The sequence below is a fragment of the Asterias amurensis genome, chromosome 6 (genome assembly GCF_032118995.1).
Source record: "Asterias amurensis chromosome 6, ASM3211899v1".
NCBI classification, from domain to species: domain Eukaryota; kingdom Metazoa; phylum Echinodermata; class Asteroidea; order Forcipulatida; family Asteriidae; genus Asterias; species Asterias amurensis.
The window spans coordinates 11,894,345-11,920,909 of record NC_092653.1 but is presented as its reverse complement, the minus strand read 5'-3'; the positions used below and the strand labels follow the sequence as shown (position 1 = coordinate 11,920,909).

At 38.7% G+C, this 26,565-nt stretch overlaps 1 protein-coding gene across 5 annotated transcripts; it reads right to left on the bottom strand.

Moving 5' to 3' along the window:
• Positions 1-565: 565 nt before the first annotated feature.
• Positions 566-24,281, bottom strand: LOC139938017 (uncharacterized). Of its 5 annotated transcripts, XM_071933367.1 has the most exons (26): positions 24,083-24,281; positions 21,839-22,085; positions 19,997-20,052; positions 19,059-19,178; positions 18,803-18,925; positions 18,488-18,607; positions 18,232-18,354; positions 17,925-18,044; positions 17,689-17,805; positions 17,434-17,556; positions 13,780-13,899; positions 13,540-13,659; positions 13,300-13,419; positions 12,572-12,826; positions 11,742-11,855; positions 10,991-11,236; positions 9,777-9,928; positions 7,909-8,200; positions 7,007-7,117; positions 6,723-6,883; positions 6,075-6,188; positions 5,361-5,431; positions 4,829-4,869; positions 4,252-4,348; positions 3,736-3,860; positions 566-3,170 (listed from the first exon to the last, which is right to left on the bottom strand). In XM_071933367.1, the coding sequence occupies exons 1-26, from the start codon at positions 24,279-24,281 to the stop codon at positions 3,115-3,117; spliced, it is 3,543 nt and encodes a 1,180-aa protein (XP_071789468.1). In that variant the 3' UTR covers positions 566-3,114. The 5 variants fall into 5 exon arrangements, with proteins under 5 accessions (XP_071789468.1, XP_071789469.1, XP_071789470.1 ...); XM_071933368.1 differs by lacking the exon at positions 13,780-13,899; XM_071933369.1 differs by lacking the exons at positions 17,689-17,805; positions 17,925-18,044.
• Between the last annotated feature and the right edge of the window lie 2,284 nt (positions 24,282-26,565).

The following is a 26,565-nucleotide window of genomic DNA, read 5'->3' as shown; positions in this document are numbered from 1 at the left end:
TGTGAAGACTATCTTTGACAATTACCAATAGTGTCCAGTGTCCTTAACATGTTTCTTGCCTCGGCATTCTACGTGACATCAATCTACAATCTATCGTTAACCTGCTTCTGTACATTTTATTAAATTGAATATTTATTAAATCATACAAATCGCCGTGCCCAACATTTTATCTGTTTTGCCTTTAATGACTGCTTTGAGAGTGTAGAGTGTCATGGCCGAGTGGTTAAGAGCATCGAATTCAAGTTCTGGTGCCAATTGTATGTTTTGTTATAGCGGTTTTTAAAGTGGTTGTTTTGATGACTGGGAAAACACTTTTCATTTGTATGTGAACAATTCCATTTAAAATTATTTTATGTAACCTATGTTTATACGTTTTTTTCCTTCTTTTATTTTTTTTTTTTTTTTTTTTTTTCTTTTTCTTTTTAAAAGAGTAGGCCTTTATTAGATTTATACGCTGACAATAGGCCTTACCTCTATAGTTTTCAATCATTACAATCAACATATAATATTCAATTATTTGAATAAATTAACAGATCCATTATGCTAATGCAACCTGAAGCTTTTTGTAGTTTGACAAGGATTTTGTGCACGTTCAAGCTTGCCGATTGCAGGAATCGAAATAACCAATGGTAAGTTAGGAAATTACTTTGTGTCCGGTGGTCCGATATGCTCTATGTTTATACCACCAAAAAAGTTAATACTTTGTTTGGACTAAACATGTACAGGAATTAAAAGTGAATGGAGATACAGTAACAGTGAAGAGTATATTTTAGATTGAATGCATAAATCGTGGGGGAAAGGACGGATACAAAATGGTTATTATCAACAAAACCTTCGGCAGAGATTTCCCTTCCTCACGATGATTAAGGTCACCTAAAAGTGACCAATACAAACAACATCAACAAAAAAAAACAATTTAAATTCTGAAGACAAAAAAATGGTTTAAAAGCATTCGGAGTTGCATTTTAAGCAAACACTAGGCCGGACTTACCGACAACAGAATCAGTTTCGAGGGACACCGTGAACATAACTCGTATTATTATTATTCCTTTTTGTTATACTTATATTTATTTAATCTTTTACATGAAAAGCGGTTTGGGATTCGAAATGCATCCATGCAATACAGCGACTTGTGCATCTTAAAACGAAAATTACGTCGTCGTTTTTGATAGAGTTTGTTCCCCAAAGATAATCGTTCAATTACACCTAATCACCCCCATCTCGGTAATACCGGCATAGTTAAATTTATGATTCGTATCTCTATTCGTCCACAAAAAGACAAGCACAAAAACGTATAATGTAACATAGTTTTATCAGAAAAGTGAATAACGGGATTACAAGATTAATGTAGGCCTAATTGAAGCAAACTCTGAAATGCTACTATTGGGCATGTTTGTGAGCTGTAAAATAAATGTTAATGGCCACTGCACTTTTTTTGCTGTGTTTTGTGTGCTACTTTTTTCAAAGTTATCTATTGCATCTTCTGTTTCAGAGACTAATAATATCAAATTTATTGGTGTTAAGTAATACTTTGTACTTGAAAATAACACATCGCTTGGAGAACTTTCTCTTTTCAGTTTACGTCATTCAACAGGGCAAGAAGTAATTTCAAAGTTTGCCACAGACTAGGAAAATAGGTAGGTTTCAAAACCCTTTCTGAAGGACAAAACGGTCTCTGTATTTTTAGAGATGGGAGCCGGTGCTTCGTAAAGGAAAGAGCTCTATCGCTGGCTTGCTTGCGTGACTTGCTAACTTTACAACATGATGACATCAGAACTCTTCAAATAATAATAACAAGTTCTTATATAGCGCATTTCACAATAAACTGTATCAATGCGCTTTACATTAGTCCCCTGGTCATTGGGCCAATAAACATCCCTTTAATCTTTCTCAGCTCCCATTAGGGAGTATACAGCCCCGAGCTGCCGTGGCGCTCCGAAAGCTTTTCATTCACAATATCAACCTCTACCCTCGCAGGTACCCATTTATACCCCTGGGTGAAGAGAAGCAATTATAGTAAAGTATCTTGCTCAAGGACACAAGTGTCACGACCGGGATTCGAACCCACACTCCGGTGAATTAGCACCAGAACTTGAATTCGGTGCTCTTAACCACTCGGCCATGACACTCTACGTCTAAGAAGAATTATCCACTAAAATACAATCAAGAGTAGGTTATTAAAACAGTCAACATTCATTTAGCATTTGAAAACTAGGTTATTACAAAATATCCATTCCTGCACGCCCCCTTATCCCTACAAATCTATCTAGAAAATGAGTTATTGTTCTGTCTGATAGTTGAAATGAATTCCTAAAACGTAAGCTAAAATTAGATAGAAACGCAGTCAAATTAACTGTTACCAGTAAAAAATATATTCTAATACGTAGTCATAAGACACCAAGCATGAGTTCTAGATGAACAAACTTTACATATTGCATAATACTCTTGAGTAAACGGAATGACTTTATGACATAAGTACTTATATTCATATGATGTTTTAATTATTGGTAACACAGTGTTATTTATAGATATTTGCTTTGCGGTAACACCATGTATGTATCTACTTGCCAGGTAGAGCTTGTTCATTTGAGAACTGTCTTGTTATAATTATTATATTTACCGCGGAGTAGATTTATCGGATTTTTCGGGAGATTTCTCAGCGTCTGAAAAGAACTGTGCCCAGTTCCTTGGCGGAAGGTCTAGAAAATTAACTGCACTATAGCGAAGTGAGTTCTTAAACTGGTCTCAACGTGTCCATAGTTTGCTCGATCGTCAGGAGAAAATATTACTACCCATAGCTCTGCAAACTATTTGTACGACAACAACAAAATAGTCCCTACAGGATTAACAAAAGTTTGATATAATATTTGAGGCATTGCATGGTGAGGTTTCAATATATGGTCTGCGGTAAAACCATGTTTTTATCTACTTGCCAGGTAGATTATGTTCTTTAGAGAACTGTCTTTCTTTATTCTACTACCGCGGAGTAGATTTATCGGATGTTAGATACTTTGTAAACTTTGGAACTTAACAAAAGACAGTGTCCCAATCCTCGCAACGCGTCTGATGAAGAAATATAAACAAACTTCAACAAAACCTATTTGTACTCAAACTCTAAGTTATATGTTCACATTTTGCTCTCCGGATCTTGGTGACGGGATCATGTACATCTGCGAAAGAAAAAAAAAACACAATTTATTCTATTTTTGTCTGTTCTCGTATTTCTGGTGGTTATTTGATTTATATATTACGGTTTTAACATTTATTATTTCAACATTAACGTTGTAAAACAGGCAATAATATATTATACATGTTCCAAATAATACAGTTAAGCCAGGAGGAAACAAATATTGTACACTTTTAGGATACTGCAGGGGGAGCTCACTAAGAAGCAAAGCAAGCTTGAGTCCCAAACCGGTACACCCCTGTTTTTTGTTCCAAGGATGCATTTTCTGGATGATATTTTTTAAGCCGAGTTGTAAACTGATGCTAGAGCAAGGGTCCATGTATTAAAGAATTGGATTATCTGTGTATCTTTACACGTGGCTGTTGGTGATTTTATCTTAAAACAAATGAGGCACTTGTGTTAATGATTGTGTAATACCAAAAATATAACATTTTGAAGAATTTCTTTTTTTTTGAAAACAAACAAATAAAATACTAGTAATATTGAAATGTTGTCCATATCTTAATCTCAAGTTTATTTTATTTGAACATTTTGTTGAATATAAATACCGTAGCTCTTAGACAATACCGGATCATCTTGGTACTCGGTCATTGCGGTTAGAACGGTCACGATGTTCTTGAAGGAAGGACGCTCGTCTGGTTTTTCCCGCCAGCATTTTAGCATCAAGTCGTAGCTGTAAAATTGAATGGTATTAGTAATAACAACTGTACAAAGCGCCATACCAAGAACATAGTGCTTACCAAATGGAGAGAAAAATGAAAAAAAAAAGTAATAGAAACAAATCCAACGACTAGCCAAGAAAACAAAACAATAGGAGCAAGATGATTGTTACAATAGAAGAATCTTCAGGAGGCGTTTCAACAAAGATGGTGATTTACTTTTTGGAGCTTACAACATACACAGTTCAACATACACGACATACACTTCACATAAATAGAGACAAGTAGACAGTCTAAAATCACAGTTTCTTGATCATAATTATATCTTTTTGTGCGAGGAGGACCTTAAAATGGAGAGATATAGCAAGTCATTGTATGAAAGTCGTGTATCCCATAACTACGTACATCTTAATGTCGCAGTTGGTTGGTTTAGGCATGCGATATCCATTCTTCAATTTCGACGCTAGGACACCAGTTGGTATCCCTGGGTATGGTGTACCACCTATTGACAAACAATATGCGGAGGTATTGTAATTGAACTAAAAATTAAATTCCAATTCTTAGATTATTTTTTATAAATTCGCACAGAAAAGTTATTGCAAAAAATATAAAGTTGCCTGTTCCCTTTTTCTTTTTATACTTAAATGAAACATTACTTTTGGTAATCACTATTACAACTAAGTAGTACTCCCTCAAATAAAACCTTTCTTGGTGAGAAATAAAACATTTTGAGAATTACTTCCCTTTAATTTTTTTTTTTTTTTATTATTTATTATGGTTTATTTATTAACTGCACTGGCGGCCAAGTGGGCCACAAAGGAACATTTACAAGTAAAAATAGTTCGCTAAAAAAAATATATAAATATATATATATTAATATGTAATTATTTTAAAATTAATTAATTGCAAGAACAACCCAAAAGCACATTAAGAAGTGATATGGTTATCAGATGTTATCCCCCAAATACAAGTCATGTCTTACCAGCAGTTACAATCTCCCAGAGGAGGATTCCATAAGACCATCTAGAAGAGAATGTTATGATAAGCATCATTGAGATTGAGGCAACCTACGGTTAGGAACGGGAGACTTTTAAACGTTAGGTGGCAGCAGACTTACCAGCAGGTACATTTGATTTGTTCACGTCATTCGGAGCATGCTCATATTCCGAAGAACACTTGATTAACCTGGGTAAATCTGCTGCCATCTATAGAGTTCCCCCATAGTCCCTCATTTGGTGTAAAGTACAACAATCTTAGGTCATCAATTTGTTCATTCCAAAAAGTACCGAGTGAAAGGTTTTCTCTGAAACATTTAACATTGCTCAACTATTTTGATTAATTCTAAATTCAACTGCCTTCAAAAATAGCTTATTTATTTGTGTACACCCAAATGGCAAATTGTAAAATCCTACATAATTTCGCCAGTGTTGTCTACAACTAGACCTTTCCATTCAACTTATAGGTACAAAACATTTGGGATGAAAAGAGTTTAAATTTCTGAACTGTAAACTCACACGTCACTCTCTGTGGTGTAAGTCTTGCTTGTCAAGGACTCCAAAGACAACCAGCGTGCAGGAACACGAGTCTAAGAGGAGGGAATAAAATGTTAGGCAAGGTAAGGATTTTATACTTGCGGTAAAAGCATCCGACTCATACTCTGGTGTTTCTGATCAGCAGAATGGGGTTCGAATCCCAGTCGTGACGCCTGTGGCTTTAAGAAAGACACTTTTAAAACCTTGATGCTTCAAACTTCGAGCGGGACTTTAGGCCGTTGGTCCAGTGTGTTGTGCAACGCACGAAAAAGCACCCAGAGAAGGAGTTCGCCCCGGTGTGTTCCTGGACTCGATTTCACAAAACTCTTCCTAACTGGAGACTAATCTTAGGATTTAGGACGAGTCCCAACCCTGCACTGTAGCATGCAGACCTTAAGATTAATCCTAAGTTAACTCGTCCTAACTCGAGATAAGACGAGTCCTAACTCTTGTGAAATCAACGGCCGGTTTGATTGGCAGCATATTGCGCCACAGCACATTGTAAACTACTACAATGTACTATGTGAAATGAGTAGGTCTCATAATTTAAACGTAGTCCCACATACCCTGTAGGAAAAAACTAGATGTGTGCTTAGAAACAACCGTATTAAGCGCCCAATAAAATGTTTTGTATTATTATTTTTGTTTTTATTATGGGATAATAGCAGGTTGATTGTTAAGAAGAATTGTTTTTACCTGTGACGTCTGCACATAGGTATCTTCTCCTCGTGATAAACCATAATCAGAAATCTTTGCCACCAGATTTTCATCCAGAAGGATATTTCTTGCCGCCAAATCTCGGTGTATCATCTATTATGTAAAAGTGCACACATCGAAAAAGAAGCTCACATTATCAGTTATTAAAAGAAATTGAACCATTTATTGATAACACAGTAGAAGCATTCTGTTGTCATGTTCAAAGATTTGTTGTGGTGGCATTCTAACATTTTTTTCTTTCTGTGTCATGTTGGTCTTTGTGACTTCAACATGCTCTTCGAAAAGTACCGAATTTTTAGGACAAAACTTTGAGCTTTGTCCCGCCTAGATACTCTAGTCTATAAAGTGACAAATAACGGGCCACATCTTTTTTATCATCAGCCATGCAAGTTTGGGCCTAATTTGATTAAGCCTGTAAGCACAAAAACCTGCTGAGCACAGCAAAGTATTGCTAAGCAAAAGCAAATTATACCAGCCATCATTCCATAAAATTGACATTGTTGCGACTGGTGTCCTACTCGTTTATTTTGGTTATTAAAATTTTCTGGATACATTCAAGTCCGCTGACTCACTGGCATAAATAACAATACAATGCTAGGTTTGTTTTTCTTTCATCTATGTACTCACTCCTGTTGCAGCAAGGTGTTGCATTCCTTTAGCGACATCCAAAGCAAACTGGAGCAACTTGTCAGAAGACATAGATTCTTCATCATCCATTGATCGAGCATTCCTCAGGTAGGAACGAAGGTCACCATTAGGAAGATACTCCATGGCCACGTATAATTCACCTGATGTTTTTACAAAGTGAGATGAGTTAAATGTCAATTCTACAACTCAATTTGAGAGCACTGTTTATTAACGAAACTGTTTCGTCTCGTAACTGACGCAATATAATTTGTGAATGGTTTTACCTTCGTGTTGACACGCACCAAGAAGCATGACAATATTTGGATGATGTCCAATCTTGGTCATGGACAGAAATTCATCCAGGAAGATCTTTCTCTCGGCTGGGGAGGCATGTTCTGAAATCAAAATTGCAATGACACTGTTATGCTTGGAGTCATAGACAAACATCTACAAACCACTTCTAACACATATTTAATACTTTGTTTAAATGCCAGTTAGCAACCATCTAATTAATTTAATTACTATGCAGATGAATTTATTTAAAATATCATTTCCAACTTGTAAGAGAATGAGTGTGAGAAACATATTTTAAAGATTGAGTGGCCAGGGCCAAGATCGTTTACCCGCTTGATTTGTCCTAATAGACCGGTCCGCTGTTTCAAGAGAATTTCCCATTGACTCGTACACAAACCAGCCTTATTAGTCTGTGGTATTAACAGTATTAATAATATTGTTGACACACAGTGACCCCATCAGTACAAATATTCATGGATCCGCCCCTGGACTGGTGCAATACAACCTCCATCTGAAAGACTGTGGTATTGCTGTCAGTCTGTTTGTCTCTCGGTACAAGGCTGCTATGATTAGGCCTAGATAAGCAATGCAAGTTGTGAAATGGCAGGGTCTTATTATAGCGACCCAAATGGACTCTTGCGCACTTGATGATTTTAAGAACAAAACTTATGAAGATAATACTGTCATCACCAAATATTGATTTAATGTGTAGCAGTGCTTATTTAATAGATGTTAAATTTGCTCTAGGATGGCAAGGTCGTTGGTTCGAAACCCACCCGAGTAATATGCCTGTGATTTTTGTCAAAGAACTCGGGTAAGTACTGAGTATACAGTGCTAACACACATCGATGTTTATGGGTAAAAGAAAACAAAATTAATAATGCTAATTTACCTTGCAGCTTCTTAATTGCAGCCTTGCAGAGTTCTCCAGCAATCATTACTCCACCGTACAACACCTCACCAAACTGCCCCTTCCTTAGTACTTGGGTTCCTACGATAATGTTATCCCACAATACATTCCATGGTTCAGCCCATGTAGGTAAACCAACATCTTCATAGGTTTGAGATACATGAACATCTCGAACTGGCTCATATCCAGATGCTAGATTCTGACCAACTGACCCGGAGTCAATTGCAGCAGTGTTGATTGTATCGTCGGGTGTTATTCTGTTTTCGTAACCCGTCTGTGGGAAGTTTGGGCAAAATAAAACTATTATTGTAACGCATTTTTTTTTAACCATGAGAGCATTACTCATTATGTCACATTTATTAAGGAATTTAGAAGCTGATAGGACCAAAGCATTTTCCTGACAACATCCCCCACTAAAATCCCGTTTAAAGCCATTGGACCCTTTCGGTACAGAAAAAAAAAAAAAAAAAAAGTTCACAGATTTACAACTAACTTACAGGATTTACAGAAGGTAGTGGTGAAAGACTTCCCCTGAAATATTATTCCATGAAATGCTTTACTTTTTGAGAAAACAGTAAAACAATATCAATTCTCGTTAGCGAGAATTACGGATTTATTTTAAACACATGTCATGACACGGCGAAACGCGCGGATACACGGGTGGGTTTTCCCGTTATTTTCTCCAGACTCCGATGACCGATTGAGCCTAAATTTTCACAGGTTTGTTATTTGATATAGAAGTTGTGATACACGAAGGCTGGGCCTTGGACAATAGTGTTTACCGAGAGGGTCCAATGGCTTTAAATTTGTTCTGTCACTATTCCCTATATGTTTGTTTGGGTCAGGTTTTTCTCTATCTCACTTCAATGCTATGGCTAAAGGCTAGAACATAGTTTTTTGTATATTCCTTTGTATTACCTTCTTTGCACAAGTACATAACAAAATGACATTGGTGCAAAAGGGAAACCCCGAACAGGCGCACAGGCCCACTAAATGGGGACCCTTGTTTACACATCAAAAACCAAAAGACAAGGGACAAGCACAACTACAGGCAAACAACCGAAGAAAACTTAAAATACAAAAGCACAAAAGCAAAATCACAAAGAAGGGGGGAAAACTACAACTACTGGGTGTGACAGATAAAACCAAAAACAAAAAGAAAGAAAAACATTATTTCCAAAATGAGGTAAGGTAAATCCGTTTATATCAATGTGGCTAAATCATATTAATGTGGCCTAAGGTTTTACTTTAAAGGAAATTTAAATTGTTTTTTTTTTTGCAAAAAAAAACGGTAGCTGACAGGTTAACAACTTTATGTTATCCACCATTTACATAAACTTAACATGTAGAAGTTTGAGATCAATCGGCCATCTGGGTCACGAGAAAATTGCGATAAAAACTGATAATAGCACTATAGCACGACAGTGATGCAAAAAAAAAAAAGGAAAACAAAAAAAGAATAAAACGCTATCTTGATAAGCGATGAACTTCGAACGGGAAATTAGTTTTATTAGGATGTCTCATCATCATCTGACCGGGTAATTTTGCTGTAAATCTGTGATTTTAACGTTTTTTTACCAACTCTGTAATGTTCCTTTAAGAAACTAAAAGCAAAGTTTCCTTGTTTTTGTTGTCATTTCGAAATGAGTTATAGATGGTTAGGCTAGAATGGTATTGCAAGTTTCATACAAACTCGATGCCAGTCTTAGTCTCAACCTTTTCATGGCGTAATCGCTGTTTATGATCAAGGTTTTCCAGTGTTTGGATGTAACTTCACAGTGTTGTGTAGCTTTTACAACTAGTCCAGTACGCCCTCTAATATAGTTTCTACAGATATCTTGGTTTCTTACCATTTCTTGGTCCCGCGTTGGTTCTTGTGGTTTTCTCTTTCGATATCTGAGAAAGTAAACCAGACACACAAACACAAGAATGACGACCAAGATGATCATGCATATGATAACTATAGTTGTAGTCGAATCAACTGGAGGTGCTTCATCCGTGGCTGCAATGAAAAAAAAACACTAATGAAATCAGTTATTGAAATTATTTCACGAGTTATTTCAAATATCTATATCCTATGATAAAGACTATAGTAATGCGCAAATAATCACCATGCTGGGTGTGACAGATACAAAAGAAAAAGAAGAAGAAAACAAAACATATTGTAACACTTTCAATTACAGGTGTCACGATAACAATTTGCCGATAACACTTATAACACAAAACAAAATGTTCACAGATTTACACTAAACTTACACCGTCTTAAGATGATCAAAGTAGAAAGTTTACCTTAAAATAATAGTTGCTGTGGTGCTGCAGTTCTTGAGGAATGAGTAAACCAATGTAACGAAAGTACTTTTGTTCGTCTGCTGAGACGAAACTTGTTTTCGTAATTTGTGAAAATTAGTTTAGCATGTAAAAACGTATTTTCATGACATTGTTTTACTCATTTCTCAAAAACTACAGCACCTCAGCAGGGAAGCTTTCTACCATCATTATCTACAACCTTTGAGTTTAAAGGAACACGTTGCCTTGGATTGGACGAGTTGGTCTATGAAAAGCGTTTGAAACCGTTTGTTATGAAATGCATATGGTTAGAAAGATGTTTTAAAAGTAGAATGATCCACACAAGTATCGCTCAAAATTGGACGGTTTTCATTTTACGTCGTGGACTAACACGGTCGGCCATTTATGGGAGTCAAGTTTTTAACCCCCATAAATGGCCGACCGTGTTTGTCGACGAGGTAACACGAAAACCACGCAATTTCGAGGCATATTTGTGTAGATCATTGTATTCTACTTTTACAACGTCTTTCTAACCATACCGATTTTGTTATAGAACGCTTTTCAAAGACCAACTCGACCGATCCAAGGCAACGTGTTCCTTTAATGTAAATCTGTGGCCATTGTGTGTTGTGTCCTACAAAAATAACTTATTGGAATATACCCTTTAGAATAAAACTCAGATGATGACTCTTTTCTTTGGGCTAAATATAAAGAGTGCTTTATGTGCACTCTTTAAAGTGAGAGAAAGCATTTAGAGAGAAAACATACATTTACTCACTGGACACTGTGACATTAAAGGTACATATCGTTGAATTGCCAGCCTGATCAGTGAAGGTGTATAGGACTGTAGTAACTCCATCGGTGAATGTTGATCCAGGTTGGTGAGTCTTAGTCACAGATACTCCAGTGGTTTCAGAAGTAGATGGCTCAGTCCATGTGACAACCACATCACTACTGCCTTGTGTTAGGTTGACATTAATTGGATCAGGACAACCTATTACTGTGGGTGCCTGGTGGTCATCAGCTGTGTGAAATAAAGGAGGATTCAGTATAAATTCCCTATATCCACCATGACGAGTGTAAACCTATTTGGGAAACCTGCAAACTATGGCAGTTATGTCTCTATTTCTCTCTCCCTTCCAACCCAAACATTAATTAAAAATCGGCTATAAGTATTTGCTATGACTCAAAGTAGGAAGAGCGCTTCATCGCAGGTGACAATAGTGCCAAGAACCTGATGGTAAGTATGTTTAAAAGTATTGTCAACAAACCTCAATATAACTAAAGTTACAAGTAACTTTCAAACAATGAAATTCAGTTGTCTCAAGGCAAATCTATGAGTTTCAGAAAGATCAGAATAACGTTCTAACTAATTTGCATTTATTTGATTTATTGACTTGTTCAAAAGTAGCTAAGTGATTATATTAGGGCAACAGTCTAACAGCCGAAGCAAATTACTTATTACATTGGTACGTACTATTATTAATACCAGTTTGATAAAATTTTCCACTGAACTTATATGTACTTACTGACAGCCGTTTGACAAAATTGTCCAGTGAATCCAATTACGCACAGGCAGGTGAACGAAGTGCCAACAACCTGACATAAACCTCCATTGAAGCAAGTAACACTCGCACATGGACCTGTGTCATAAGCAGTAACAATGAAAGTAATGTCAACTAAACTTCAACTAAATAAAGATAGATGGAACTCTCAAACATAGAAATGAAATTGTCTCAAAGCAAATGCATGAGTTTAAGAAAGATCAGAATGGCACTCTTACTTATGGATTTCAATTGACTTAACTGTCTTGTTCGAAAGTAGCTACATTGTTACATAAGGGCAACAGCCGAACAGCCGAGGCAAATTACTTATATACATTGGTACGTACTATTATGGCGTACCACCAGTTTGATACAACTGTCCACTGAACTTATATTATACGTACTGAGAGCCGTTTGACAAAATAGTCCAGTGAATCCAGTTGCACACAGGCAGGTGAACGAAGTGCCAACAACCGACATGCACCTCCATTGAAGCAGTTAACATTAGCACATGAACCTGTGTCATGGTAAGTATGGTTAAAAATAATGGACATTTAAGTGTAAAAAGCGTTTGGAATGTTAGTCTACTGCCACCAAGCGTCCTGAAAGTCTTCCAAAAGAATCACCTTATGTGTAAAAAGCTTTTGGAATTATACTCATGCCTTAGGATTTGGATAAAGGTTCAATAATAGTATAAGAGTTTTTAAACGTTGTGTTGACATAAGGATTGCAAAACTGTCATTAAAAACGAATGAGTCAGAGACTTGTAAGATGTAAGATTCTTGTTAAGAAGCAATTTTATCAAAAGACTTTACCTTCAACAATCGTTAGAGTAAAACTGCAGGTATTGATGTTGTTGGAAGCATCTCTGTATGTGTACATTATTGTGGTTTCACCAACAGGGAAAAAGTCGTTAGGATTGTGCGTGCTTGACACAAAAACGACGCTTCCAGAGTTGTCAGTTGCTGTTGGTAGAGCCCACGACTCTTGCTTGCCAGAACTACCAATTGGAATATCAGAACTAAAGTCAGCTGGACAAGTTACTACTGGTGGTGTTGAATCCAACGAATCTGAGGCAAAAAAAGGAGTTTCGCACATTTATTTTAAACCGAAAGACTCACTGGTTAATCTGGGTAAGCAAAGTGCACAAAGACAATCCAATTATGAATAATCAAAATGATAACAACAAATTTAGTCTCACTCCATACCTGAAGAAAACATATATAAAGTTTGGGCTTTCTTAAACATGGGTGTAGTTTTTATTGAAATACTGTTGCTTGATTTGGTTCCCAAAAGGTTGTTTTCAACGAGAATGAAGCCATATTTTAAATGCGATACTACAGTCAAACACGACTTCACTAGAGTGTCTATAATATCTCTTAATTTTTTTTTCTTCAATGCAACATTTGAAGGAGCACTGGATAGGTCCCGATGTTCATATAGGTCAACCTTCTTAAAGAAGGTTGAAATTGTCTTTCTCACCAATTAAATTATTTCAGCCCAAGGATCACAGTTTGCATGTTTTGTGAATTCGACGACTTACTTTGACAGTTTGTTCCTGTAAAGTCTGCAGTACATGAACAGACATAGCTATTAGTTCCAGTTAAACATGTTGCCCCGTTCAGACATGGGTTTGAAAGACAAGAAGGTGTTGGACTAGCAGCTGGAAAGAAAAAGATGGAATCAAAACTTGAATGACATTGCAGACCATGGCAAAAAAAGTTAGCAACTTAAATTACAATTTACCACATATAATAACAGGGTGAATGAAATGACGACTTACTTTGACAGTTTGTTCCTGTAAAGTCTGCAGTACATGAACAGACATAGCTATTAGTTCCTGGTAAACATGTTGCCCCGTTCAGACATGGGTCTGAAAGACAAGGAGGTGTTGGACTAGCAGCTGGAAAGAAAAAGATGGAATCAAAACTTGAATGATATTGCAGACAATGGCACAAGAAGTTTAGAACTTAAATTACAATTTGCCACATATAATAACAGGATGAATGAAATGATGACTAACTTTGACAGTTTGTTCCTGTAAAGCCTGCAGTGCATGAACAGACATAGCTACTGGTTCCAGTCAAACATGTTGCCCCGTTCAAACATGGGTTTGAAAGACAAGGAGGTGTTGGGCTTGTTACTGTAAAGTAATAAAAAAAAAACGACAGTTTCTTAGTGGCATTAAAGTCAAACAGACAACAACACGGGACGAAGGTATCAGCTACATGTGTCCTAGCTTATAGACTTAAGGAAACAAATGTTTCACTTAGAACTAAAGTCACTTATGATGATATCCATTCACGACTATCTCAGTTTAGGAAATCTCAACTTCCAGAAGGTGCTCCTTGAACCAATGGGAGACTATGTGGCGCTAGGTTGCAGCAGACTTTTACCAGGTAAATTTCATTATTTACATGGTTCATGAGCATGCGCACATTACCTAGAGCAATGGATTTTACTGTGTAAGTCTACTGCCACCAAGCGTCCTAAAAGTCTTCCAAAAGAATCAGCTTATGTATAAAAAGCTTTTGAAATTATACTCATGGATTAGTATTTGGATAAAGGTTCAATAATAGTATAATAGTGTAGCGTCGACCGTGGGTTGCGTTGTACACAGTTTAATGACACAACTGAAGGTACAATTAACTGCCTTTTCTGTCCGTTTTTTTGGAGGTTTATTCACACACAACAAGTCATAAAATTACACGAAGCAGAAACCCAAGCCAGAGAGCGCCCTCTCCAGCGAGCAGACACGATCGGCTGGTCTGGGCCACTTCCTGCTCCATCCGGCCATCCTTGGAGAAGTGGTCACTCAGTTCCAGAGGAGGTGTTGTCGGGGGCCCTCCAAAACGATCATCGCCCCCCTGCTGGTGGTGCTGGCGGTTCCGTGACGATTGTCTGTGTCCGTGTAGTGGGTGTAGAGGCGGGGATCGTTCAATGCTGACAACATCCCCTTCCCTGGATGGCCCGACTTGCATTGGGTTGGATAAAGCGGTTGGAGGAAACTCTGAGCGGTCGCTAACCTCCCCGCTCCATCGGCTCCTCGTTAACTTATGATGGTCCGGCTGCCATTTGTGTTGATGAAGTGGTTGGAGGATGCTCCGAGCGGTCACAAACCTCCTCCCGCTCCATTGGCTCCTCGTTCATCTCTCCTAGTCCAGTTGCCGTTTGTTCTGATGAAGCGGTTGGAGGATGCTCCGAGCGGTCACAAACCTCCCCCCCCCCCGCTTCAATGGCTCATCGTTACTGATGCTCACTTCCAACCTGCTCCCAATGGCTACTCTCCCCACCAGTCCCGGGCGAAGTGGGCAGTACTGCAAGTGCAAGCGACGAACATCTGGGCGGGAGAAACTCTGGTTGCACATGTCGGGGCACGGGTAGGGTTTCTCTGGGTGGAGTAGCGGACATGCTGTGCGCTGGTTTCTGCTCAAGTTTCTGGCCTTCGAAAATTCCTTCTCGCAATAACGACAGACCATGCAAGTAATTCGTTGTTTCGCCGGTACTTCTTCACTGACTGCACTCTCCAATGGCTCGGATGCAACCTTCACAGAAACATGGTTTGTCCTGGAGTGTACCCTCTTGGTGCGTGTCTGGCTCTGGCCGGGGGGTCTCATGCTGTACAGTCTTTGTGTTTGTCTCGTCTCACAATGTCGTCTCCGCCTAGTGAGTGGGCAATCTCGCTAGAAGTGGCCGGAACCATGGCAACTGAAACACTTCTTGTTCTTCACCGATTGAGGGGGTGGCGGCTGTATCACTGACAGGACATCTCTGGACCCTTGGTTTTCTTTCCTCTGCTGCGCCTGCCAGTCAAGGAATGCCTCCATTTCGGTTGCGAGCGTGATTGCCTCGGTCAGGGATGTCACTTTTTGGGAAAATATGTGTCGTTGGAGTTGCTCGTCCCCCAGTGCATTACGGAACGCATCCACTGCCAAGTCCTCCCGCGCCTGTACGGGAAACTGTGGGTAGCTCTTGGATATCTCTCAGTTATTTTTTTTTTAACTTTTATACTCTCCTGGGCACCCCACTGTTGTTTTTCTTTGTTTTCTTAAATATTTTTAATGTATGTATATGTGCTTGTAAATGTGATTGCCCGAATAAATATTATTATTATTATTATTATTACCAAGCGTCGAATGGACTGTCCAAAACTGCTTATTGTTTCACCCTGAACTCTGGTGCGCATTGACAATTGGATCCGGTGCAACGCAAGCTTGGCTGTATCCCCAAATCGTTCCTCGAAATACTCTAGGATGGATGAATACACTTTGCGTGCCTCAGGTGTCATGTCGGCAAGTGCCTCAAGTGCAAGGCCTCTCAGGCGTGAAGCCAGGAACATTGCCTTCTCAGTTTCTCTCCACTGGTTGATTGTTGCAACGCTCTCAAAATGAAGAAGATAATCTGCCCATGAGGAGACTCCATAAAATTGGTCCGGGAGCATCAGTGGTATGCGGATCCTGTGGGTGAACTCTGAATTCTCCGGGTGGTGAATGTGTGTCGGACGGTACGGCTCCGAGTGGTTCCGTGCGTCCGAAGGAACCGTGTACACAGCGGGGGGCTGCTCTGGAGTGAGGTATGTCTGAGTTGTGTGATTATTGCATGTCGGACGGTACGACTCCGAGTGGTTCCGTGCGTCCGACGTAAATGTGTTCGCAGCGTGGGGCCGCTCTGTATTGAAATGTGTGTCTGGTGTACGATTGAGAGTCGGACGAGACGGCTCCGAGTGGATCCGTAAGTCCGAAGAAAATGTGTATGCAGCGGTGGGCCGCTCTGAAATGAAATGAATGTCTGATGTATGCATATGTGTCGAACGAGACGGCTCTGAGTGGTTCTGTCCGTCCGACGTGAATGTGTGTGTAGCATGTGTATGTTCTGAATTGAATTGTGTCTTGCCTGATAGCCCTTTAAACATTTCACCTGGTCTGCTGGCTAAGCCTGGATGTGCCCCAAAACTGTCTAAACTCTCGGGTGATAACATTCCTACCCTGTCCTGCTCTGGGATTTCCTCAAATGGTATCAAATTTTCAGCCAGAGGATCACAGTTTGCATGTTTTGTGAATTAGATGACTTACTTTCACAGTTTGTTCCAGTAAAGCCTGTACCGCATGAACAGACATAGCTCGTGGTTCCAGTCAAACGCGTTGCCCCATTCAAACATGGGTTTGAATCACAGGGAGGTGTTGAACTTGCAGCTGGAACCATTTGTTTGTGAAATTGATGGTAAGCATTTTGTGAAATCATCTTTTTTGTGGAGAGCGCAACTTCAGGAAGATTTTTCTTAATTTAGGAATCAGCTAGTATACAAATATTGAGTGGCTCAGAGTGGAATGGGAGGGATATTATCGAAAGGTAAAATTTTGTCTGTTCCATTTCACGAGGCGAATTCGAACAGTCCAAATTTTACCGAAAATCAATGTTCACACAGAAAACTCAAACACTGCGATGATCAGAAGATACTATACTTTATTATGGTATTAACTTTAGTTAAGTCACGCCCCAATTTACAAATATAAAAAAATAATTTCATGACATCGTAGAACTTGTGTGTCGTTTTTTGAGGATCTTATAGAGTTGCAGTGGTCTCAAAACTGTTGGTTTTAAGAAGAATGGATCACAGTTTTGGGAATTAGAAGACTTAGTTTTAGGCTGGCAAATTGACTTACGACTTATGACTTACTTTGACAGTTTGTTCCAGTGAAGCCTGTAGCACATTGACAGACATAGCTATTGGTTCCAGTCAAACATGTTGCCCCATTCAGACATGGGTCTGAAAGACAAGGAGGTGTTGGGCTTGTTGCAGCTGGAAAGCAAAAGATAGAAGCAAAACTTGAGTGATGTAATATTGCAAACAATCACAAGAAGTTCAGAAATGAAAAAAAACAAAAAACAATTTGTCATATATAAGAACAGGAGGACAGAAAAGATGACTTACTTTGACAGTTTATTCCAGTAAAGCCTGCATCACAAACGCAGGTATAGCTATTGGTTCCTGGTGAGCAAGTTGCTCCGTTCTGGCATGGGTTTGAAATACAAGGTGTTGGACTTGAAGCTGAAAAGCAAAAGATAGAAGCAAAACTTGAATGATGCCAGACAATGGCATAAAACATTTAGAACTAATAAAAAATTGTGTCACATATAAAAACAGTCAGGAGTGAAAAGAATACTTACTTTGACAGTTTGTTCCAGTAAAACCTGCAGTGCATGAACAGACATAGCTATTGGTTCCAGTAAAACATGTTGCCCCATTCAGACATGGGTTTGAAAGACATGGAGGTGTTGAACTTGCAGCTGGAAAGCAAAACATAGAAGCAAAACTTGAATTATGTTATTATGCAGTGATGGCACAAGAGCTTTAGAACTGCAAGAAAAAGAATTCGTACATGAAAACAGGTCAGGAATGAAAAGATGACTTACTTTAACAGTTTATTCCAGTAAAGCCTGCATCACAACAGGAAGAATGAAAATTATGACTTACTTTGACAGTTTGTTCCAGTGAAGCCTGCAGCACATTGACAGACATAGCTATTGGTTCCAGTCAAACATGTTGCCCCATTCAGACATGGGTCTGAAAGACAAGGAGGTGTTGGGTTTGTTGCAGCTGGAAAGCAAAAGATAGAAGCAAAACTTGAGTGATGTAATATTGCAAACAATCACAAGAAGTTCAGAAATGAAAAAAAAACAAAAAACAATTTGTCATATATAAGAACAGGAGGACAGAAAAGATTACTTACTTTGACAGTTTGTTCCAGTAAAACCTGCAGTGCATGAACAGACATAGCTATTGGTTCCAGTCAAACATGTTGCCCCATTCAGACATGGGTTTGAAAGACATGGTGGTGTTGAACTTGCAGCTGGAAAGCAAAACATAGAAGCAAAACTTGAATGATGTAATATTGCAGACAGTGGAACAGTTAAGAACTGAAAGAAAATTTGAATGATACAACTTTGCAGACAAGGACTCTAGATTAGTTTATAAATTTAGGTTGAGAACTGAAAGAAAAAGAATTCGTACATGAAAACAGGTCAGGAATGAAAAGATGACTTACTTTGACAGTTTATTCCAGTAAAGCCTGCATCACAAACGCAGGTATAGCTATTGGTTCCTGGTAAACATGTTGCCCCATTCTGACATGGGTCTGAAAGACAAGGAGGTGTTGGGTTTGTTGCAGCTGGAAAGCAAAAGATAGAAGCAAAACTTGAGTGATGTAATATTGCAAACAATCACAAGAAGTTCAGAAATGAAAAAAAAACAAAAAACAATTTGTCATATATAAGAACAGGAGGACAGAAAAGATGACTTACTTTGACAGTTTGTTCCAGTAAAACCTGCAGTGCATGAACAGACATAGCTATTGGTTCCAGTCAAACATGTTGCCCCATTCAGACATGGGTTTGAAAGACATGGAGGTGTTGAACTTGCAGCTGGAAAGCAAAACATAGAAGCACAACTTGAATGATGTAATATTGCAGACAGTGGAACAGTTAAGAACTGAAAGAAAATTTGAATGATACAACTTTGCAGACAAGGACTCTAGATTAGTTTATAAATTTAGGTTGAGAACTGAAAGAAAAATAATTCGTACATGAAAACAGGTCAGGAATGAAAAGATGACTTATTTGACAGTTTATTCCAGTAAAGCCTGCATCACAAACGCAGGTATAGCTATTGGTTCCTGGTTAACATGTTGCCCCATTCTGACATGGGTTGGAAATGCAAGGGTTTGCTACTGGAGTAACTGGAAAGCAAAACAGAAAAATGTTTTAATCAAAGATACATTTTTCAAAGTCAATGACACTAGATTCACCATAGTTTTCTCATAAATCTAGACCTGAAAGAAAAGTTGTCCATGTGTAAAAAACAAGTCGTACACAAACACCACAATGGGCCTAAAATGGGCTTAAAGATGCTATGTCAGATTTTTGGCCCCAAACATTAACCAATATATTTTTTTGAGTGAATGGTCAGGAACCATGACAAAAATTTAAACGTTTCTTATAAAACACATAAGAATTGGTCACGTGATATATTGTCGGGTTTCGGACAAAAACAAATTTTGAGCACTTTATTTCACTGCTACTAATAATTGGCGGACTTTTTCGAGCAATGGCTCAAAAGAAAGCTTGTAAATTTCTCGACCCCCATCAAGATACCTCTTGAATTTTAAATAACAATTTTGTGGTCAAAACGACCAAAAAATTGACACAGCATCTTTAACCATGGCTGAAGAAAACGAACTTACCGATGGAGGACTTCATATTTGTCCAGTACGTTACGTATTCCTGGACAACCGAAAACCTACAGAAAAAAAATAATGTGTGATTAATAGCCAAAATTTAAGACATTATTCCTTGAAGAATTCTCCGTTTTAGCCAATAAATTCACGTGTAAGGGCTGAATTGTGCGACAAGCAGAGACATTAAAGGCAGTGGACACTATTGGTAATTACTTAAAATAATTATTAGCATAAAAACTTACTTGGTAACAAGTTATAGGCAGAGGTTGATAGTATAAAACATTGTGAGAATTGGCTCCCTCTGAAGTATTGTAGTTTTCGATAAAGAAGTAATTTTACACGAATTTGATTTCGAGACTTTAGATTCATAATTTGAGGTCTCGAAATCAAGCATCTGAAAGCACAACGTTATGTGGCAAGAGTGTTTTTCTTTCATAATTTTTACGCAAATTCGATGACCGATTGAGCTCAAATTTTCACAGGTTTGTTATTTTATGCATATGTTGGGATACACCAACTGTGAATACTAGTTTTTGACAATATTACCAATAGTGTCCAGTGGCTTTAATTATGATCTGGGGATACAAATGTAATGTTTGACACACTGTCATCTTGGTTATGTCATCCATCGTTTACATCAACATTCCAAAGCAAATCTTCGTCAGAATTTTGGATATTATTACATACATCTTCTTCTTTTTATTTTTTTATTTTTTATTTTTTTTATAAAAAAAGTTCCTATCTCAAAACCATTTAAACCAAGGTTTGGTTTATAAAACTTGGATTCTGGTCTGTACAAGTGATGCTTGCGGACACATCGGGGTTCAATTTGTTGGCTCTGCTTACCGCGGAGTTCGACGCTTACAGCCCAAACAATAAAGGGTTATCAAGGCCACATAATTTGACTGTAAGCAGAATCATGGAATTGAGCACCGGAAAAACCTACATAAAAACTGTCTCTATAAAGTTGTGATGGTTTTGAGAACAGTGCCAAATTTCACAAGAGCATTTAATCCGAAAATAAGTGAGTCACCAGTCACAACAATTTAAGCTTTAGGCTGGTAACCTATTTCCGTTGAGCAAAACTGCTCTCTTTTTCTAATTATGATTTGGGATGCTGACATCCTTACTCGCAGCTATAAGAGCAGCCGTCGATTTCACAAAACTCTTCCTAACTTAAGACTAATCTTAGAACCGTGCACTGCAGCATGCAGACCTTAAGATTAATCCTACGTTAGGACGAGTTACCTGTCCTTACTCGAGATAAGACGTACGAGTCCAACTTGGTGAAATCGACCCCTGAATTGCAAAGGACGTGACTACACAGCGTGTTTGAGAAGGAGCGTGCAAGGTCGCCTCTGACAGCCCAGCCACCTCAACCTATTATGACCACGGGGCACAGCCAGAGATCGAAAGTGTTTGATTTTTCCCCCGAGGGAGAATTCCCGAACTCACATTTGGCCATGGTATCGAATCACCTTGGTGAGAGGCGAGCGCCTTATGCACAAGCTAATCATTTGCTTAGCAGGTTTGTGTGCTTGATCTATCTGGCCACCCCAGGTCGAAATTCCAGTTAAACCTAGTTGAACTGGGTTTAACTGGAACTAGTTGAAACCAGTTGATAAACTAGTTAAACACAGTTAAAACCAGTTGGTTTAATATGGAAAATGGACAGAGACCAATTGGTTTATAATTTCAACCTAGTTGAACACAGTTAAACCTAGTCCAAACCAGTTGGTTTAAGAGTTTTAAGAGTTAAATCAAATTGTATCAAAATACCAACACAGATGAGTTTTCACGCTAACACATCGTCTTGATAAGTAAGATCTAGTCGTCTTCAAGACTTACTGAAATTCCAGATCACCCACTAGCTGAACTGGAGCATTCCAAGTGAATGTTACCGGCAGTGTCTTGACGATCTGGCCGTCTGTGTGTGTGATAGTCCCTTGACCATCGGTATCTCCTGGGCATGCAAGGTGCTGATAATCGCTGCCTGATAGCTGCCAAGAACCCACGACAGAACCATCAAGGACCTGGCGGGCCTGCATGATGACGCCCTTGAAGGTGGTCGTGCTAGGGTTGGCGCTAAGACGAACTAAGTGAAGATACATTACAAAGAAATGTTTGTTCACAACAGCAACTCCGGTATTCCTTAATTGAATGTGTATTAGATTTTTTTTTTCTTTTTCTGGATAACATCTGTCTACCATTCATTCATTCAATTGACATTCATTCATTCATTTTTATATTTAAACAAAACTGGCAGCTTAATTATGTGGCAAACAAGGTAAAAATTAAATATGGATAAAAATTACCCGATAAAAGACATTAAACAATTAACAACCGCAGTACGGGGTACTACTCAAAAATTTTGATCGCATTACAAGGAATAATTATTTAAAACAAATATTATATGGCCTACTTTTAGTACAAGTCTTTTTTAAGACTTCGTACGGTTTATAGTTATGACCTAGCACAACCTATGACTAAAATTATACGAGCCATAATTAGGAATTTCTTGTAATATCTAAATGTCCCATTTAATTATTTCGTTCAGATGTTTATAGCTCATTTAGTAAATCTTACTTACACATAAATTCGCAATAAATAAACTGTAGGCTATACGTAATACATGTCATTTAAAGAAATTTTTTTACCTCAAACACCTTTAAAGTCACCTGGAAGTAGTATTTTGTGAAAATAAAGCTTTTGCACTAAAATATGTGTTTTGATAAGTAGAATATAAATAAACAGTTAACTAAGGTCTTAAACATTTAGTTTCCATTTTATTACCAAATTTAAAAGAAGCCCGCTCCGAGAGGGCGCTGTTCGTGACGTCAACCGAGGCGCGATATTTGAAGCACGACGGCTCTAAGTGTTTGCTACACAGCGCTGGAAAAGACGTCGGACCGGACCACTTTGCAAACGGACCCCATCTTTAGTTGTTTTGCTGCCTCCAGCAGCAATACACCAGCAGCAACACACCTGATCGACATTGCCGGAAAATGCAAGAAATAAATCTTTTTTTCGAAACGTACAAATTCACGACTAGGACTTGCATGTACTTGCACGTACGTGTGTTCGATGTCAATGTTCGATCGAGGCAAAGTCTGCCTCGATTGACGTCACAAAAGGGGTAGGCGGAGTCACCCCCATACAAGTTTATCTTTTTTTTTTTACATATAAATCCATACAAAAATTTTCAAAATAAAATGTATTGTTCATTAACATAACTCTAACTTTTAAAGAAAAAAAATTCCAGTTGACTTTAACTAATTTATTTTGATCGCATAGACAACTGTCAGAAAAGGCGAATGACGGTTATTGTGCCATCTCTCCGATCAAAAAGGTAGGATTTCAGTCTTCACCCATTACCAACCCCTTGAAAATTATGGTATGTATTTGTTTGATACGGTGTCGCATGCAATTATGTCCTCTATGCAATACTATCCGGAAGACATTATTGCATATGCAATAATGTTCGCCGGACGGTTTTGCATATGCAATCGTGTCCGCCCGGACGCTGCTGCATAATGCAGTTGTATCCGCCCGGACATAATTACATATGCAGTTATGTCCGCCCCGTGCAAAACTGTCCTTGCAGTAAATTAAACGCCCTTGGTCGACGGAATACGTTCGCCAATTTTTTACAATGACATGGGAAATGTTCGGCCGTTGGGTATTCGCTGCAATCATAAAATACGTGAATATTCATGCTGCATATTATACGTAGGTTTAGTGCATGCACGCTCGCTTACGCGCGCACATACATGTACAGTCATGTACATGTCCACCGGACGGTTTTTGCATAGCCCCGGACACGATTGCATATGCAAAAGTGTCCGGAGCGGACAGTATTGCATGCAAACACAATTGCATCTGACAACGGCAATTATTTAAACACTCAACCTCAACAGCCCGAAATCTTCACCGGAATAATATGAGGGTTCGAACCCATGGGTTCGAATCTAACCCGGGTATAGTTAGTGTGGATTTCTCCCATTCCCCGAATGGCTTGGATTATTTTTTTTTTTAAACACTGATTAAAACATCAGTATAACTGTTTTTACAAATCAAAATCAAAACACCAACCTGTTACTGTTCCTCCTGCAGCGTAGGTATTGCCAGAAACCAGCTCTAGTTGGTACGAACTTGTATTGCTTGGCTGCGGGGATCCAGAATGGCTTGGCGTCAGAGTCGAACAGGCCTCACTTGGTGCTCCAGTCGATCGGCATGTACCACTCCGAAGGACCAGAAAAGGCACTAAAAAGGAAAGGAGTGTAAACTTCATGATGAATTGTTATGATTAATTGACTGCAGTAGACTTCAAATGAATCACTTTTAGCTTATTTTAGTCTGAAAATATAGACCCAAGTTCTCGTGTCGTTTTCTTTTACATACGCAACTGGATGAATACATTCACATATGAGATTTATGTATGACCTCAGCTCTATTTTTGTTTATGAATGCACCTTTCAAAATAAATGTGAAAACAACTTCCCAATGAAAGACCTTTTTGCGTTTTGGGAATGTTATTATATAAAGACTGTTTGTTCATACGTTATGCATCGGTGGTTTCGTTGGTAGTTTCTTGAATTCGTAAAGGGAACAAGAGGGGTACTCCATTTTTGTAAGGTTGGTGGCACTTATCAAACAACTAAACTGCAGTTTCCATTTTGGGTAATAATATTCGGATAATCTTTTTGATTTTTTGATTTCGGGTTTAGAACTTCATGCACTTGGCATCGCGTATTACCATGCATCCGGTGATCCGCTTTCTCACGGGTGAAACATTTGCAGAAATGCGAACCTTTTTCAACCTTTAAACTGCATCCGATGTCACGATACTTAGAAGATGTAATAGATGGGGAACTTATGACGTCATCATGTGAGTCCCCTTTCAAAAAAATATTCGGAATTGAGGTAGAAACAGAAATCATTAGCTGATAAACAGTTGAGACTATTATCGTTATCGTTGGCGAGGAGACCTTAAGTAAGAACGTGCGTATCACTGGTACATGAACTTAAAAGTCACCTGGAAGTGGTATTTTTAGGTGTTTGGGCCAACAGCCCGGTCCACCTCTTATTTTTGTTCGTTTTTTTTTTAGGTGTTCGGGCCAACAGCCCGGAACACCTCTTATTTTTGTTCGTTTTTTTTATTATTATTACTTCTTCTTCTTCTTCTTCTCTACGTCCCTTGTCCCCTAACAGAAACATCTTTCCAAACATCGTATGAACTTGAAACTTCACACATAGTATCATTAGGAGAAGAAACCGTGTGAGTCAATTCTTGAGTTATGAATATTCAAAGTTTATTAATTCAAAAAATCATAACTTTTGATCTACATGAGGGATTCTTACAATCGAAACATCATCGGAATCGTCATTGAAAACTCCGTAAACGCCCTACAGACATGACCCCATTTCGATGTAGTCTTCCGGCTCAAAAAAGAGGTTGAAAATTTTCAAAAGTCACGTCTAAAGAACAACGTAAATCCCCATTGGTATGTGCATAAACATTGCACGTAGGCATACACACAACGTGTAGTGTATTAGCGGTGCAGCAGAGTCACGCTCCAGTGATCATCCATAGAGCGCGAAAAAGCTTCATGAAGAATAGTCTTCGTTCAAGGCGGTAAAAACATACATACCCCTTACAGTTTTTTCTACAGTCGTCAATATTTCCTAAGTTCATATTTCCTAAACAACATAAGCTATTTTGACAATCTATACATCATATGAAAGGGCTTTACGTACTTTACAGAAATGGATATGTTTGTGAACTTTCGTTGACCTTTTGACCTGTTTAAACCGGAAGTGACTGTGAAATGATTTGAAAGGGCGTTGTTTGTTGCCTTTTAGGTTGAAATATAGAGGTTCTTCGTTATTAAAGCAGGCCCTGGATAAGGAGATTGTTTAATGCTATATGGACTGACAAAAGCCTAGGCCTGTGACTTGGGTCATGTTCAAGTGACCCGGGTTAACAATATGGCGAAGAAACGGTTGGCAAAGGGTGCGTTCGTTTTAGCTTCCCTCGGTCGACCCCGGTCTGCCCCGGTACGTTCGAATAGCTTTGACGGGACTCACCCAGGTCAGTCCCCAGTGCCCTGCTTGTGGAGTGGGTCACTTGGAGTGACCTGAGGTGCATGCCGTCACCACGAGAGGGCGAGTGTGATCATTCGATTAGCTCTTGTCAGGGGCTCACCCGAGTGAGCACTGCGGGGTCGACCCAGGGAAGCTTATCAGGGAATGCACCTTCAGCATTATATGGAAAGTTGTCATGCGGATGGGTGTATGAATGGAACTATGAATGGAACAAAACTGCAAAATATGGGGGTGCTCTGATCTGTCTTATTTACAACAGAAACTCCCGTTGGAGCTGAGGTTAATTTGCATTGAAATTATAAAGGCACTGGAACAATTTTGGTAATCGTCAAAGAATTGGTGTATCTCAACTTAATGAATAGCATAGTATCAAGCCTGAGAAAATTTGGAATAAAAATGGGTCGTCAAAGTTGCGAGAGAATAATGGAAGAAAAAACACCCTTGTCGCACAGCTCGTGTGCTTTCAGATG